The following is a 17,735-nucleotide window of genomic DNA, read 5'->3' on the forward strand; positions in this document are numbered from 1 at the left end:
ATGCAGGAAGCTCCTGCTCCACCCTGCAGCCAGTGCTGTCAAGGACACGGAGTGACGAGGTTGTTCACACACTGCTGGGGAGATAAACTGACATGACCACTATAAATGACTGTTTGGAATCATTTAGCAGAGCAGAAAGTGTGCCTACCCCACAACCCACAGTTCCACTCCTGGCTTCATGCCCTAGAAACTGCACAGATGCAGCAGGACAGGTGCAAGAGACTGTTCACTAGCAGTGCTGCTGGGAAGAGTCCCAGCTGGAAACTACCCAACTGCCATCCAAGGTGCAACAGCTACGCGGAATCTTCAGCGGCGGTGAGAATGGATGAGCTGCTGCTACACCTAGCTGGAAGGTGACACTCATAACCCTATTCTGAGTGAGACAATTCAGATACAAAAGTCAGATACAGTCTGTGTACTGTATGAAATTAAAAAACAGGCAAAACAAACTAATTTTAGAGCTACATGGTAGAAAATCAAGGAAATTATTATCTGTACAATCAGATTCCCTCCAGGGGGAAAGACATGGAAAGGGAAAGAGGGAGAAATAAAAGAGAAACTTCAGAGAAGAGAAACGCTATCACTCTTCTGCCTTTGCAGAAAATAATTCTTTGGGGGAAACAACCAATCAATAAAACAAAACAGGATAACTGAATAAAGATCAGGCATACCTGTTATCACAACCAATGTGAATGCATAGAATTCTACTTTTAAAATAAAAAGATCCTCATGTTGGGTAGAAAAAAACCCATCCACATACTACTTATTAAAGACACACCAAAAACAAAGTGGCATAAATAAGGTGAAAGTAAAAAGATGTGGCTGGGCTTGGTGGCTCACACCTGCAATCCCAGAACTTTGGGAGGCTGGGGTGGGTGGATGGCTTGAGCCCAGGAATTCAACACCAGCCTAGCCAACGTAGTGAGACCTCGTCTTTACAAAAAATTTAAAAAATTAGCCAGGTGTGGTGGCATGCACCTGTGGTCCCAGCTACCCAGGAGGCTGAGATTGTGGTGAGCTGAGATCACGCCACTGCACTCCAGACTGGGCAACAGAATGAGACCCTGTCTCAAAAAATATTAATTTAAAAAATTAGAAATTAATTAAATTTTTAAAAGATAGGCAAAAATATATTTATATGCAAGCAAAAGTGGCAATGGCAATGTGAATCTCTAAAAATGATTCAAGACAAATTATTTAAACAGAAAAAGAAAGCTATTTTGTGTTGAAAAAGGCACAAATTGCAATATGTAACATCATAAAGTTCTGTCCATCAATAAAATAACATCAAACATATGAAACAAAATCAATCAGCAACACATGAGAAACTGGAAAATCTCTCCTGCAGTGGGAGAGTCTTCTCCAACTCACTCTGTCCTTGAGAGATGGAATAGCTATAAACTACTAATAAAATAATACTAATAATTAGAGCAATACGTTATTTAAAAACCTTACTGGGTGTGCCCAAGGCAAATTCATAACCTTAAAGATATTTATTAATGAATAACAGAGAATGAAAATAAATGACCTAAATACTCAAATCTAAAAACTATAAAAAGTGGAAAATAAACCAGAGGAAAATCTGAAGGAAAAAAAGTACAAAATATAAAATTGTACCTTAATCAATTAGAAGAACTGCCAAAATTAAGAATGAACTCTGATCTGGATCTTTGAAAAAAAAGTAATGTTACATAGGACAAAAGGCATGTTTTATATTGATAGGGTGTAACCCACTATATATATATAGATAGATAGATACATAGATAGATAGATAGATAGATAGATAGATAGATAGATAGATAGATATAGATAGATATATATATCTATATATACAGATATATAGAGATATATGTAGATATATATATCTCTAGAGATATATAGATATATATATAGATATCTCTAGATATATATATAGATTTTTTTTTTTTTTTTGAGACAGAGTCTCACTCTGTCACCCAGGCTGGAATGCAGTGGTGCAATCTCGGCTCACTGCAAGCTCCGCCTCCCAGGTTCAAGCCATTCTCCTGCCTCAGCCTCCCAAGTAACTGGGACTACAGGTGCCCACCACCACGCCCAGCTAATTTTTTGTATTTTTTAGTAGAGACGGGGTTTCACCATATTAGCCAGGATGGTCTTGATCTCCTGACCTCATGATCCACCCGCCTCAGCCTCCCAAAGTGCTGGGATTACAGGCGTGAGCCACCGTGCCCGGCCTATGAGCAATAATTTTTAAGAAAAAAATGTAGAAGAAGATATACCAAAATGAGAAGCAGATGCCTCCATGTGGTGGGACTCCAGGGGAAGTCTACTTTCTTGAGGCTCAACTATGTTTTCTAATTTTCTACAATAAACATGCACTACTTTTATAATTGGTTTTAAAAAAAAGAAAGCTGCTTTTGGAGTACTATTGTGAGTCACTCCTACTGCAGCCTAAAAGCCTGCATGTTTCAACTGTTCCCTTAACAGCATGTCCACTTTACAGACAAGGAAACTGAGGTCACAGGCCCAGACCTTTTCCTTAAGCCCCAGCACTAATGATACAGCAAAAACCAGCAGTCCCCACTCCAGAGAGCCTCCTGGCAGACTTAATTCCAGGAAGCTCTGCCATCCCACCCACGGCCAACCCCCAGGACTACCCCAGAAAAGAGAAAAGAGTCAGCTCAAGTTTGCACATGTTTAATCCCTGCTCTCCTGGTCCCAGATTCCAGAATCCTTCTAGGCCACACTTCCCTTCTCCTGCTCACCCAAGGCCTAGTCATCCACCACACTTCTCCTCACCAGGATGCCAAAGCCAGACCCATTCTCCCAGGGGTTACTCTTCCCCACCCTGACTCTTGTTGAAGATGGACACATGACCTTGGTCAAACCATCTGGCCCCATTCAGCAGAGGCAAGGCAGGAGGAGGAAAAGGTAGGGAGGTCAGGAGTCCATCTGGGGCTGCAGCAGCCAGCACAGGAACAGGAGGCAGGCAGAGGCGCAGGGACCTGAGAAGGCTCCATTGCTCATTTGCTTCTTGATCCATTTGGTGTATTTGGTGACGCGGGTGTACACGCCTGGATTCTGTGCCTTCACGCAGGCCTTTTCCCAGGACAACACCCCAGCCAGAATCCATCTGCCCTCAACTTCACAAGCCAATGGCCCTCCAGAATCCCCCTAGGCAAAAAGAGAGGAGTGATGGAGGCTGTGGGTCCAGCTGGGCCTGTTGGGCCCTGGGAACCCATGCCCACCCTCTGAGCTCTGCTGGGAGGGTTTTCACTCCTCCAGGACCTCACTACTTGGGGTCCTCTTTTGGCTCCTCAGCTGGGACCCACACCCCAGAATCAGGGCAAAAGTCAGCATCACAGGGGAAGGAAGACAGGAACAGAGCACTACCGGGTGATGGTAACAGAGGGAGGACGGGCCAACCCCGCCCCAGGGAACTGCCTCCACCCGGGAGTGGTTCCCAACAGAAGCAGAGCTACGAGAACCTCCCAGAAACTCACATAGCACAAGTTTTCTCCATAATTGGTGGCACAGATCATGTCCCCCAGGACAAGGGGGACAACTGGGGGGAAGAAGGACTTCTTGTATTGCTGGTCACACCTCTTGTTGTCCATGATAAACACCTCAGCCTCCTGCAGCTCTGGGGTCAGCATGGAGTTGGCTGTGGAGCCTAGCAGGGTGAGCAGTGACCTCTCACTCCACCCAATCCTGACCTCTGTCCAGGGTCCTATCCCCTTCACCCTGGAGACTCAGCCCAGCCACCGCCTGTCATACCTCCAAAGCCCTCCCCTCCTTCACCGGCCCCTCCCCCTGCAGTGCAGGCCTTGTCTGAAAAGCCCCCGCCCTCGAAGGCTCTGAGTCCAGATCCCCTTCTTGGGAAACTTCTGCTCCTGAACCAAACCAGCCATAACTCAAGTCTCAGTGCAGCCGCTTCCAATCTGGGGCCCAGCCCCGCGCTGCTTCCCTGCAGACTCTCAGCTCTGCTGGCACGGCCGCTCTCTCCACCTTCGGTAACACTCGCTCCTCCTCCAGGGCCTCAAGGCAGTCCCTCTGCCCAGAGCTCATTCCAGATCCCTCCCAGCTGGATCTCAAGACCACCAGACAAGAATTTTGCCTTGTTCTCCTCAGCCTGTGTCCACACCCACACCCAATCATGACTTCCCTCCAGGCAGGGCATGCATTTCTAATCCCAAGGGCTGGGTGCCGACACTCAAAGTGTGCCAAGTGAAGGAATGAGTGAATGCCCAGCTCTGAGCTTCTATAAGACACAGATGGCCATGCCCAGCCCAGGCACCACCAGGCCTGAATGAGGTGTCCACATAAACAGTGACAATGGTCACCACATGAGGAGTGGTCAACACATTCAGAGAACCAGGTCCAGCAGGAAAGGCCCCAGAAGGAAAGGAGTGTGCTCTCGGTGGTACCGCACCCACCCCCCATCCCATCCTGCTCACCTGAAAAGCGCTGCTTAACCTGGCTCCAGCCAGTCACCCAACACTGCGTCCCAACCTTCAGGTTGAAATTGGGCTCCAGGAGGCAGATGGGCTGCACATACTCACTGAAGGTGACAGATGTTTGAAGGTGGACAAGGGCAACGTCACCCATGATGAAGGTCCGGCCCCAGTACTTGGGGTGCATAATGATGTCCCTCACAGGGACCCAGAGGGCCCTGCTGAAGTTCATGGGCTGCAGCTTGGAGGTGCCAAGCACCACTGAGTACTCTTTGGTGCTGTGGGAAACGGAGAGCCCCACCTGGTAGGTATCAGACTCCCAAGCAGGAACACACTCCTACCTCCCCGAGGCCCTACCCCTTTAGCAGGAGTCCTGCCTCCACCCAATCTGCCTAATCCAGCCTGAGGGCACCGAAGGTCGCAGAGCTGACTGCCTCCTCATTCATCATTCAAATTGATTCAAGGTGGCCTGGTCTTTGTGTTGTGCGTGCAGGTGTGGAAGTGTTGGTGTACACATATGCTCTCATGCGTGATGAGGTAGGGGGCGTGTTCTGGGTTTTCCTGTTGCTCAGCTTAGGGTGCAGTCTTTGTTGCTAGGGGATCCTGCCCTAGCTCAGTCCCTGGCCCCCAGGAGACTCCGAGCACAATTCTCACTTATCCCAGATGCCCTTCCCACTCCCTACCTCCCTCCCACACTGTTTCACTCAGGAAATGAGGAAGCTGGGCTGGGCCCATGGTAGCTCGGGGTCTCCAAGCCCTGGACACATGGGCCATACTCACCCTTGGATGCAGTGGGCCACAGTCACCACCCAGCTGGGGTCAATGAGGGCCCCTCCACACACGTGCTCATTTTCCATCCGGAGGCTCACCTCCCAGGGCCAATGGCGGGTCATTTCCAAATCCTCCGACCACCAGGGCTCACCACAAACTTCAGGAAGAAGTGTGCCAGGGAGACACAGGAACCACATAGAGGAGGATGAGAAAGACTGAGACCTAGATGCCCTACAGGGCCAATTTGCACAAAGCTGTAAACTCAGGGCCTCTTCCCATTTCAGAGATGGGGAGAGTGAGGGTGAGAGAAGGGCAGTGGCCTGCCCAAAGGCACTGAGCTTGACAGAAAGTGACAGTGACAGAGGTAAAAAGCATCAAGGCAGAGAAGTGGAGAGAGAGAGATTCTGAGTCACAGGGAGCCTTCAGCCCAGGACCTCAAAACAAAGGCAAGCAGAGAAGGAGCCCCAAGGCAAGAAATGCATTTTCTTGCATCTGGGGAAGTTCCTCCGCCACTTCTGAAAAGCTATAATGCTTGCTGCATTTCTTAGATGCAGAAGGCCTGTGTCCCCTACACTGCTAAGAGTCAAGAAAAGCTCCTGACTTCTGTGTCAGAAGTTTTCACATTGAACATTCAAAGTGCCAGCAGGGGGACCCCAGAGGCCCCTCATTCACAGGTCACACACTCAGTTTTCACACAGTTCTATCAGTCAAGTTATATGGTTGTATGAATGTATGAAGAAACACAGATGCACGCATTCTAAATAAAATAGTAGCTAATGTTGTATTTTTAAAAAACAATGCATCATGATGATTAAGGATTGGCCCAGGAGTGCAAGGGTGGTTCCACATTGAAAGAATTCTCAGTGGATTCTCCACATAAAAGGTTCTAACAATCTGAAGACAGAAAGACCATGTGCTTTCCTCCACGGACACAGAAAAAGTCATTTGAAAAATTTAACACATATTTATAACTTACAAAAAAACCTCTCTTACTTAAACTAGAAATAAATGGAAAACGCTTAACTTTACAAAAGTTAGATATACCCCAAACTTACAACAAACATCATACAACACTAAAGAACAGGCAGAAAAGAACCTATCCCACCAGAGACCAGGAATAAGGACACTTTGTGGAAGGAGGGCAGAGGAAATAATTGAGAGAATGCAAGGGGGCTGCTGGGTGCTGGTTTAGCCTTTTTTTTTTTTTTTTTTTTTTTTTTTTGAGATAGGGTCTCACTCTGTCACCCAGGCTGCAGTGCAGTGTCACAGCTCACTGCAGCCTTGACCTCCCAGGCTTAAGCGATCCTCTCACCTCAGCCTTCCAAGTCACCGGGACTACAAGCAGTTGCCACCACACCTGGCTAATTTTTAAAAAAATTTTTTATAGAGACAGTCTTGCTATGTTGCCAGGGCTGGTCTCAAACTCCTGGGCTCAAGCAATCCTCGCACCTCAGCCTCTCTACATACTTATTCTACTTTTTAACCTGGGTGGTGATAACACAGGTATGCTCACTGTGTGACAATTCCTTCAGCTGGGCCTTCATAATTTGTGCATTTTTTTTGGAATGCATATAATACTTCAATAAAACAATTTCCTTTTAAAAACAATAATGTTTTTTTATCCCAGCACAACCAACTAGAAAATATACTGAAGTAACACACATTTTCAGCAGCGAAAAAATGATAAAAGTTCATAGGAATTAACTTACCTAACACCACATAAGACTCCTGTGGTAATAAATTTAAAACTGTAATAAAGGACACAGAAAATGATCAGCATAAATGGCAAGACAGTCCCTGCTCTTAAAACAACAGCTAAGGCCTGGCGCAATGGCTCACGCCTGTAATCCCAGCACTTTGGGAGGCGCAGGCAAGCGGATCACAAGGTCAGGAGTTTGAGACCAGCCTGGCCAACATAGTGAAACCCCGTCTCTACTAAAAATACAAAAAAATTAGCTGGGCTAGGTGGCGGGCACCTGTAATCCCAGCTACTCGGGAGGCTAAGGCAGGAGAATTGCTTGAACCCAGGGGCTGGAGGTTGCAGTGAGCCAAGATCACGCCACTGCACTCCAGCCTGGGCAATAGTGCAAGATTCCGTCTCAAAAAAAAAAAAAAAAAAAAAGACCAGCTAAACATTTTAGATGTAATTTTTCCAAAATTAATCTATAAATTCATTTTGTAAGTTAGAATTTTTAAGAAACTTGATAAACTTATTCTGAAACTGAAACAGAAAAACAAAGGTCTATGAATAGTCAGTCTTTGAAGAAGCACAGCAAAGAAGGGTCATTTGTCCTAGCAGATATTAAGACACATGTGAAAGCCATAATAATAAAAACAGTGTGGTACTGTCACAAGGACAGACAATGGAAAGTGACAATGGAAAAGAATAGAGAGCTTGAGATTGTTTCATGTGCTGCACAAACTTGATGTAAAGAAAGGAGCCACCACTATCAGTGGGTAAAAGAAGGACTGTTGAGTACATGGTGTTGGGAAAACAAGCTCACTACAAGAGAAATAAGAAAACCAAAACTGGATTCCTTGCTAATAGCACTTGAAGATCTAAAGGTAAAAGGTAAAACTGTAAAATAAATAAATCATGTGACATGGGGTAGGAAAGGACTCCTTAAAACCTCAAACACAAACCATAAAGCATAAACTGATTAACATGATTATATCAAAATCGAGAGGTTTTGGCCCGGGAGCAAAGTTAACAGACAGAGGACAGATAGGGAGGAAATATTTGCAATATCTAAAATGAATACAAGACTTTATGCAAGAAACTTTAGGAAACCAACAAGAAAAAAAAAGATAATAGGCAAAGGATAGAGACAAGCAATTTATTAGAAGAGGAAACTCAAGAAGCCAACAACATATTGAGACATCATCAAACTCATCAGTAATGAGAAAAATGAAAATTAAATCAATAAGTGATTTTTCAATCTATTAGATTGGCAAAAAACATAAACGCAGGATCACACTAAGGGTTGGTAGGTCTGTGCCAACCTATACACCTTCATGCACTGCTGAAGTAGGAGTTTGGAGAACTGACCAAATTAGAATATGGATAGTAGATAAAAGTACGGTATCAATGTAAACTTTTGAAGTTGTTAAGCGTACTGTGGTTATGGAAGAGAATATTCTCAGAAAATACATACCAAAGTATTTAGCAATAAAGAGCCATGCTGTATGTTACCCTCCACTGATTCTGAAAAAAATTATATATGTGTGCGTGTTCCTTGTACTACTTGTATTTTTGCACTGTTTTGTAAGTTTAAAATTATTTCCAAATTTTAAAAAGTCTTAATGAGGCTGAATTAAAAGGGATAACCAAAAGAGATACAGAGAACATACCATTTATGTAAATTAAAAATACATGCACACAAGACAGCAATATGTATTTTTACAAGAGCACACACAAACAGAAAGATCCCCAAGAAAGATTAAGCGGGTGGAGAAGGGGAATGGGAGTGGAGCTTGGACAGAAGCAAGGATAACTAACTTAATCCATCAGTCATCCATTCTATAATGAATTAGGGTAGAGTTCTGGCAGGACCGATGAGAATGGAGGCCCATAAACTGAAGAACAGGAGTAACCCAACGCTCCATGCCTAAGGTGTAAGGAAAAAGACAGGAAACCCAGAAGAGCTGGGCTCTGCTGACACTGCCACAAGGCCCAGGAAGTTCTATCTGCAACTGAATGGCTTAGAGCTCAAAAGGTTCTGTGTGCAACAGGGTCTGAGATGAGGCCTGGGCTGAATTCCAAGAGGCTCAGCATTCTTATGGGAGGCCAAGATCCTCTTTCCTCTAGACTGTTAGGTCTATATGTTCTGGTAGCTGCAGGCTGTTCTTTAGAAAACAGACCCCTTAGACCAAATGCCTGCTTCCTACAAACCCAGCACCACTGTCTATGTGACTCCCTTCAGACATACCCTCCCAAGAGCTTCAGCTTTTCCTGCAGCACGGTCTCACCCTACCTACCTGGATTGGTTGTGTCCTCTTTATAACCTGGAGGAGAAAAGAGGGACAGAGATGAAGCAAGCATTCACGACAGGATGACAGTAAAGAGGTGCATTTTTAAATTAGTTCATTCATTCATTCACCAAATAGGTCCTAATCTCCCACTCTGTTCCCAGCCTGGAGCCAGAGGCTGGGGAGACAGAGGTGTGTCAAATAGAGCCTACTCTCAAGGAATACAGTGTCCAGCAGGGTGGACAGAGGTAAATACACAACCACCTGTGTGCGATCAGTGCAGGGACAGGGCGGCAGGCTTCAGGGGAGCCCAGAAGAAGTGGTGGACAGAAAAGACCACTTCAGTGGGAGGAGGGCTTACTGTGCCAGGTGTTAAAGATGAGAAGGTAAACAGAAATGAAAAGTGATCATCACATTCCTTGCAGGAGAAACATCGTCGTGTATGCCAGACTGCAGAGGATGAAGGGCAAGACCTGTGATGGCAAGAGATAAGCCAGGGGAGGAGAGTCAGGCATCAGTCATGAAGGCCTCGAAAGCCTGGCCAAGAAGCCAGGGTGAGACCCTCTGGGAAAAGGGAGATCAACAGAGGTATGACTGAGCCAGGCTTGCATAGGCAGCCCAGATATTAGACAGGAAAATGACAAGACTGAGGCACTGAGATCCTACCAGAGGCTCTGCAGAACCAAGGCAAGAAATGAGGAGGTCTGAATGAGGAAGTGGCTGTGAGAACAGACACGGTGAGCTGTGTGGGGGACTTAGGCACATGGGTGGGTCTAGGATCACACCGAAGTTTCTGATTTTGGAGAAAAGTGGCTGCCATCCACTTAGTTAGGAAACAATGAGAGAAGTCAGTTGGCAAGAAGAAGAAGACCTCAGCATTGACCCCAAGGGGTTGAGATGTTCCTAGGTCTTTCAGGTAGAGATGTCCAGGAGGCAGCTGCACATCCAGACATGTTTTATGAGGCACCATCACATAAATGGCAGCTCAAGTGAGTTCACCCAGGGAGCAGTTAAGAGGGGAGGAGCAGGAAAAAGAGAGCAGCTTAGGGGACACCAACACGTCCGGGATGAACAGAGCAGGGTGGCATGGGACAGACACAGAGGAGAGGGGGAGTTGCCCTTGAGGTAGAGGAGAATCAGGAGACCACAGAAAATGAAAGAGGAGGGGGTGGTACAAAGGTCAGGGATGATCAGGGTGGAGAGAGCCCAGGAAGGAACTAAGGGTTAAGTGGAGAGCGAGGAGGCACTGGCAGGAAGCATGGAGTGAAGACATTTGGGAGGTCTGGCAGTGAAGGGGCAAGAGATGGGGGAGAAAAATCAGCAAAGCAAAAACAAGAGGATACCTATGAGAGAGGATGGTGGAGGGAGTGTCGCACAAGGAGAGCCCACACAGCAGGGCACAGGTGAGCCGCTCGCCCTGCACCAGAAGCAGGCCTCTCTGACTCCTAAAGAAGTAGGTGAGGGTGGTGTTGAGCAGTCCAGTTTGGAGGGGCCCCTGTGGGTTTGGGGATTGGGTTCAGGAAGACAGCACCCAAAGCCTGTGTTTTCTGAGGGAATGATGGGCTGCTAGGGAGGCAAGCTGGGTTGGAATAGAGGATCTGGGAAGAAGGTGAATTTTAGAATATTCCTGTAGTGGATGGGGACCAAGAATTTTCCTGGGCCAAAGAGCATGTCCAAGTGGGGTCTCCAGTGGGGCTCAGCTCCATGAGAAGATCAGAGCGGGGGGTGGAGGGGGAGCCTATGAGAGGCCTGAGGGCGGCTCGGGTGGTAGGGACATTAGCCACGGTGTCCAGACTGGCAGCGAAGGAAGAGACTGCCAGTGGAGGAGAGAAGCCAGGGGTTCCCGCACCGCTGGTTCAGGGCGCTGTAGGACAGGTGTGCCCTGACGGAGGAGGCCAGAGAGGGCAGGAGTTTAAGATCCTGGAATCGCCCTGGCGAAGTCCTGGGCGCGAGTAGTAGAGGAGAGCTGACCGCGGGGTGCGTGGCCCGCAAAAATCCCCAACCCAGGAGTAGGCAGCCACACCCCCGGGCCAGTCCTCCGCCTCCAAGGCCAGGCACGGAGCCGGAGGCGGAGCAGGGCTGGGGCCGGGGAGAGGGAAGGTAGAGCTGCGGAGGAGCGCCCACCTCACCCGAGCTCAGCGGCAGCAGAAGCAGCAGCGGCAGCAGGACGCGGCGGCTCAGGACCGAGGGCCTGGAGATTACGGGCCCCACGCCGAGGCCATGAGGCTGGGGAGGTGCCACCTGGCGGCTGCGGAGACGGTTCCCGAGAGCCCGGCACGTGCCTGGCGTCCGCACATGTGACCGCACTGTAGCACGTGATGGCGCCGGGAACTCCTGACAGCTCCCCGCAAAACTGGCGCATTTCCCTCACCTCTACCTCCTGCCTGTTCTTGAGGACGACCTGGGAGTCCTGAGTCTGTGATTGCTCCCAGGGTGGCGGGCCCCATGAAAGCACCCCCAAGGGTTTTAAGTTGGTGACAATGCCCAGAGAACCTGGCCGATTAAGGTGCACCGCATCCTTGGACTACTAATGGCATCCTGTTGCCCAGCCTCTGACTACACCCTTGGTTCCCTGGTCCCAGCGCACTGGAGAGTTTCACAATTACTCTTGGTTTGAGAATCTGGAAAGATGGAGAAAGCACAAAAAAAAGGAAAAGAACCATAAGGCTATGGAATCAGAGAAGATGTCTTTGAAAAAGTGATATTTGAGCTGGATCTAAGACTACTGTAAAACAAGGACTCTTGGGGGAGACCAGAGAAACGAAAGACATGTGTCCTCTTCCACAGACAACCAGTAAGATCGTGGCAGCTAAAAGGAATGGTGGCTTGTGCCAGGTCTTGGGCTTCCACAGGGATTTTTTGCAGAAGGATGCTGTCTTTGGATCTGCTAGGCATGGCAGAGATTGGGAGGTGATCAGCTGGACTTGGAGCCACATTCCCTCCCCAGCCTGGCACCTAAGTGGGTCCACATGAATAGAGGTGATGTGTGCCACTTCCATGCCAAGGCAGTCAACAGGAGGTTGCCTTTTCTATTCTTGTTAATGCAGAGCATTGCTTCTCAAAGTGAGGTCTCCAGACCAGCAGTATTAGCATAAGCCAGGAACTTAGAAATGTACATTCTTTAGGTCTTTCAGGTAAATGTACATTCTTGTTAGAAATGTACATTCTTTTAAGGTCTTTCTACCTGAAAGACAGAGAATGTAGGCCCCGTCCCAGACCTACAGGATTGAAAACTCCAGGGGTGGAACCAGGAAACAGTAATCTGTAATTTTGTTTTAAGAGATGAGGTTTCCTCCAGTCCCCCAGGCTGGAGGGCAGTGGCATGATCATATATCTCTGCAGCCTCAGACTCCTGGGCTCAAGACTTCTTCCTGCTCAGCCTCCAGAGTAGCTGGGACTACAGGCACAGGCCACCATGCCCAGCTAATTTTTTTTAAGAGACATGCTACGTGCTCAGGCTGGTTTCAAGCTCCTGGCCTCAAGGGATCCTCCTGCCTCAGTCTCCCAAGTAGCTGGGATTATAGGGATAAGCCACTGTGCAGGCCAGTAATCTGTATTTCACAAGCCTTAGGGGATTCTGATGCAGGTAAAGCATTAACTACAGGACTGAGAGCAAGCCACGAGATGGAGAAAGCTACCTGCTGACCAAGAACGCTGTAATGGGATGTTCTAGGGAAAAAAAGTTAAATTTGTTTTATTAATCTATGAATAAATCAGTGGTTTCTTAAAGCAGGTAGTGCTATATTCATTAAGAGACTGGGTTTGATGTAAGCTCTCGGTCTCTTGGCCTCAGCCTTCCTCAGGCAACAGAAGGGACTGATACAGACTGTCCACTGAAGCCCACCCCCATACCTGGGGGTTAAACATTCAACCCTAGAAGGGCAAAGGGCAAGAGGCTGGGAGGGGGTTGATCAGTAGCTAGACAGAGAGACTCCAGGACACCAGACTTTGTAATGAGGGGAGAGAACCTATGTATACTACAGTGAATCTCTCTTGCCCTTCTCCCGGTGGGAACGCATATCTTTGGTAACCAAGTGGGAGGGAGCAGCAAGGAGAAGCAGTAGATGAGGAGGAATATTTCTCACACCCGAACTTCACTCCTGGGCCTAGTTCCAGTGTCTCTTGATCCCCTATCCCTAACTGTAGAGACTGTTAAGCTCAACTACAGAGCTCCCTGCAGAGATGCTGATGGCTATAACAGGCATACAGGGAACAAGACCCATTGGCTCAAATCATCCCTAGAACTCATGTCTGAGGAGGCAGGGCCTCACCTGTCCTTCTACGTTTTACTAAGAACCATAAATAGCTTCCTTAGTTAAATGGGAAGCCAGTTCTCTATAGAGTATGTTATATTCAACCAAACTCCCCAGTGAGCAGAGCTTCAAAAACAGGAGACTCTCCAAACATTTATTCAGTTGATTTATGAAAACTCCACACTTCATAACTGCCTCAACAAAACTTGTGGTGTCCCTGAAAGTGGCCACTAGGGCACTGAGGAAGGGGGTGCCAAGAATGGGTTGCTCCAAAAGAACTAGTGTGGCAGAGGCTGTCCACTCACAGATGGATCCACACTGGGCTGCAGGGGAACTTCTCCCAGCCCCAGACTACTGAGCCAGAGTGGAAGACCCAGGCCTCACACGTCTGCAGGGACCTGGTAACGCCTCCTTCACTCTCTGTGAGCAATCACCCAGCTGGCTGGTTTCACAAAGTCTCAGGTGAGAGCCCTGAAACCAGAACCACGTCTAACGCTTGCTTCACCGTTGATGATGTCTCTTCTTTGATAGATGTTCCTCCAGATATTGACGAGTCACCGTGGCCCAACTGGCAGGGCAGCTGGCCCTCTAGCTGGAATCGGTTCACTCCCTGCTTCCCACCAGCCAGAGCACAGCCCTGGTGCAGGCATGGCTGAGGCAAGTGACCAGAGCACCAGGCAGGGGCACTTTCCAGGCCCCAGTCTCCCTGCCATGCTCTATTGTACGGATCTCCAGAGGGCCCGTGGATTCTAACTGGGATTTGCAGAAAGGGCATTGAGAAGGAGTGGGAAGTTGGTCACAGGAGACACCTAAGTGTGAGACTCAGAAACAGCAGAAGAGTGGAATGGGGTCTGATCACGAGGTCACCAGGATGCCCAGGGGCATCACCAGACACAGGACTAGGATGAGGAAGTCTGCTGAATTCAAACAGGAAGCTTGTCTCAGGTGATCAATAATCCATTTCTTGTAGAAACTAACCTCTGTGTAAACTCCAGGGTATCCTTTGCGACCGCAGCCAACGCCCCAGCTCACAATCCCCACCTGGACCCATGTGCCATTTAATTCACAGACCAGGGGCCCCCCAGAATCTCCCTGGAAAAAGAAAGACAGTCACTGTAGGAAAGAAATAGGATCCACATCAGAGCAGGCTAATTGCACTGCAATGCGCTACAGAGCTAGGCACTCAGGGGGCTTCCCCAGGAACCCCTAAGACCCTCCTAGCCTTAGGTATCTGTCAATATGAGATCTGAGAATTGACAATTTCCAATAAACCAAAATCATGTACCTACTAAAAAGGCGTGTTCCAAAAAACGGAATATACCTAATGAAATCGTGCCTACTCTGAGAAAATAATGAGTCAAGTGCTAACCTGAGTACACTGCCTGTCACACAGAAGGGTCTCAAAACATGGAGCATGTATTGTTGGTGGGACCTGCCTGATTCACCCCTCCTCCCGCTCCAGGCTGTGTCAGCTGCTCTCTCCTGAAGGATCAGGTAGGCTGCCCAGGAGAGCCTTGGTGGCTTGTCCTCACGTCCCATTACCATGAATAAGGGTAAACGGAGGGGCTAGGAGATAACCCAGGCCCTACTGGGTGGGGATGAGGAAGCTTTGAGGAGACAATTGCAATGCTGAGGCAGCAAGACGCCCATGAACTGACCTGACAGGCATCCTTCCCTTGGTCATTATAGCCACAGACGGTCCCCCTCGTGACCATTTTACTCTTGGATATATTCTTGTTCTTGAGCATCTCACGACATTTCTCATGACGCATAATGTTTAGCTGAGTCTCCTGAAGAACAAGTGGCATTGGTCCTGAAACTGCAAAGAGACAATTTACAAGAGAGTGGATCTTCACAAAGGGATAGAACAGGAGCCCCCAGTGCCCACTCTGAGTCCTGATTGGTGTGTTTAACACAACTGCCCAAATTAAAGGAAGTCAGGGCAGTGGACAATGTCGCCACTTGACATAGAAGGAAACTCGAGCTTAATGTTGACATGGAGAAAGGAAAGGACAAGAAGCAAAATCAAGACAGTAAAAGGAAAAACAGATCAGGAGAGGGAGAGGCAAGGCCTTGTCAGCCTGAAAAATGGCAACCAAGTATCTGTCACTCTGAGTATCAGCAGAAATGACAGGCTGTCCTGTGCATCAGTAAACCATCTTTACTTTCTAGAACAGGATCACAGACTCTTAGACAGGTAGTGCCTCTCCCTAAGGATAGGAGTCCCCACAGCCTCACTGGCAGGGTTGCTCTGGCTTGGCCTACACTGCTAGGGTGAAGAAGTTCAACCCATCAAGGCAGGTCCTTCTAGTGGGGGTTGGCTCCTATTGGCAGACAGCTCATCACCCTGAGCTGAAATTCACCCTGAAGAGAACCCACTACACTTGGCCCCCAAGTCCCAAGGTCCCAATATGACAACAGAAATTCATAACATAGTTGTTAAATTACTTCCTGCCAGCATCTTCTCCACCCTCCTCCCTCACCCACCTGCTAGAAAATGGCCTCCCTGCCTCTCCCAATAGCTTGCAGGCCAAGCCCAGCCCACCAGACTGTCCCACCTCAGCATCCTGCCTGTCTCACCACTCTCTGACACTCGGCCCCATCCAGTCACCCAGCACTCCGTCCCAGCTTCCACTTCAAAAAGCTTTTCGGGGAGGCACACAGGCTGCTCACAGAGTAGGCGAGCAGAGCAAGGGCAATGTCGCTTGTCAAAGTGGCAAAATCAAAATTGCTAGGAAAAATGATGTCTCGAACAGGGATCACCAGTGCCTCTTTGGAACCAGCATGCAAGTCAGGGTCTCCCAGCTTCACCTTGTATTCCAAATTACTGTTGAGAGAAAAGATGGCCTTCACAGAGATCCTGGGGGGACGTCTATGCTCCCCTTCCAGGTGCTTCCAAGCCTGGTCCCATCTTCCTATGCCAGCCAGCAGCCACCTCCCTCCCTCCCAACCACATCCCCTTAGGACCCCTGACCACTTTAGCCAGTGGTCCCCAGATCGGCGATGGCGGCAACACCCGGAAACTTGTTAGAAATGCAAATACTCAGGTCTCACCCAGACTGGATAAAAACTATGGGGCTGTCACCCCCTTTTACAGATGAGGAAGAGGAAGCTCAGGGAAGGGGACAGACTGGCTCCAGGTCCCACAGCCTGATCAGGGCCCAAGCTCTGAGCCCCAAACACTCACCTAAAGACACAGTGGGCGGCAGTGAGCACCCAGCGCCTGTCGATGAGGGAGCCTCCGCAGTGGTGTATGTTGCTGGTCTGCAGGCTCACCTGCCAGGGCCACTTCTTGTTTGGGGCTGGCAATCCTCCAATTATCCTTGAAACACGGTGGCCACAGGCTGGTGGGCTCAGTAAAGAGAGGGGACTGGAAGTGAAGCCACTACCTTCCCACCACCCCCACCAGGCTGCCCAGGGCGGAGGCGGGTTATCCTCTCTCTCAAATCATCTAGGTCAGGGTCTGACCCTCAACCTCTCTGAGCCAGGCTGCGTCCCCTTTGACCTCCCCGGCAGGCCAAGACAGATCTAGCACCAGAAACAATATCCTGAGAAAACTGCCTTCCAAGGTCGGAGATTCCGTCGGATTCCAAGGCTTCTCCCACTGTAGATGCTGAAGTAACCCAGGATCCTGGAGGCCCTGCGGGCGCTGGAGACCCTGGAGCTACAGAAGTTTCTGGAATTTTTGGGAATTTCGGGTGCACAGGAGGCGTCCGGGCTTCTGGGCTTGCCGGGGTCATTCTGGAATCCTCCTCTGGTCGGTATGGCTCACCTGGTGAAGACGGGGACCCGCGGCGAACAGGAGCTGGCCTGGCGGCGCCTCCTCCGCGTCTGCCTGTTCCCACAGCACCCCCACTGCCACCCCACACCCAGCGTGGGTGCAGCCCAGCCCCGCCCTGTCCACTCCCAGCCTCACTGAGCAGGGGTTGAAGGAACTGAAGCCAGATCAGGAGGTGGAGGCTCAGGCGTGTGCCTCCACGGCCCCTGCGGAGGCCGTCCTGGGACGCCATGGGCACCGTCAGCACGCCTCGTGGTGCCCCCTCGCGGCGGCTCCGCCCTGGTCCTGGTGTTGGCGGGAACCCGGTGTGCCGGCGGAGACCTGAGGCGGCTCTCGCGAGCCCCGGTCACTCAGCAAAAACTAATCCGGGTAGTGCTATGAAGGAAGTGGCTTTCAATATGTAATTCGTCCTGTGAACCTTAAGATAGAGATTTTCCTGGATTATCCAGTTGAGTGTAATTTTTTTTTCTATGGAGTTTCGCTCTTTCGCCCAGGCTGGAGTGCAGTGGCATGATCTCAGCTCACTGCAGC

General features: G+C 49.0%; 1 protein-coding gene and 1 pseudogene across 2 annotated transcripts; both read right to left on the reverse strand.

Moving 5' to 3' along the window:
* Window positions 1–2,660: 2,660 nt before the first annotated feature.
* PRSS45P (serine protease 45) lies at window positions 2,661–11,466 on the reverse strand. Of its 2 annotated transcripts, XM_055382196.2 has the most exons (7): window positions 11,303–11,466; window positions 9,183–9,209; window positions 6,914–6,952; window positions 5,214–5,361; window positions 4,437–4,711; window positions 3,483–3,652; window positions 2,661–3,153 (listed from the first exon to the last, which is right to left on the reverse strand). In XM_055382196.2, exons 4-7 carry the CDS (start codon window positions 5,324–5,326, stop codon window positions 2,920–2,922), a joined length of 792 nt encoding a protein of 263 aa, XP_055238171.2. In that variant the 5' UTR covers window positions 5,327–5,361; window positions 6,914–6,952; window positions 9,183–9,209; window positions 11,303–11,466; the 3' UTR covers window positions 2,661–2,919. The 2 variants fall into 2 exon arrangements, with proteins under 2 accessions (XP_055238171.2, XP_018878703.2); XM_019023158.3 differs by lacking the exon at window positions 6,914–6,952 and having other exon boundaries at window positions 11,303–11,438.
* A 2,110-nt stretch (window positions 11,467–13,576) lies between these two features.
* LOC134757973 (serine protease 44-like) lies at window positions 13,577–17,436 on the reverse strand (annotated as a pseudogene).
* Between the last annotated feature and the right edge of the window lie 299 nt (window positions 17,437–17,735).

The sequence above is a fragment of the Gorilla gorilla genome, chromosome 2 (genome assembly GCF_029281585.2).
Source record: "Gorilla gorilla gorilla isolate KB3781 chromosome 2, NHGRI_mGorGor1-v2.1_pri, whole genome shotgun sequence".
NCBI lineage: Eukaryota > Metazoa > Chordata > Mammalia > Primates > Hominidae > Gorilla > Gorilla gorilla.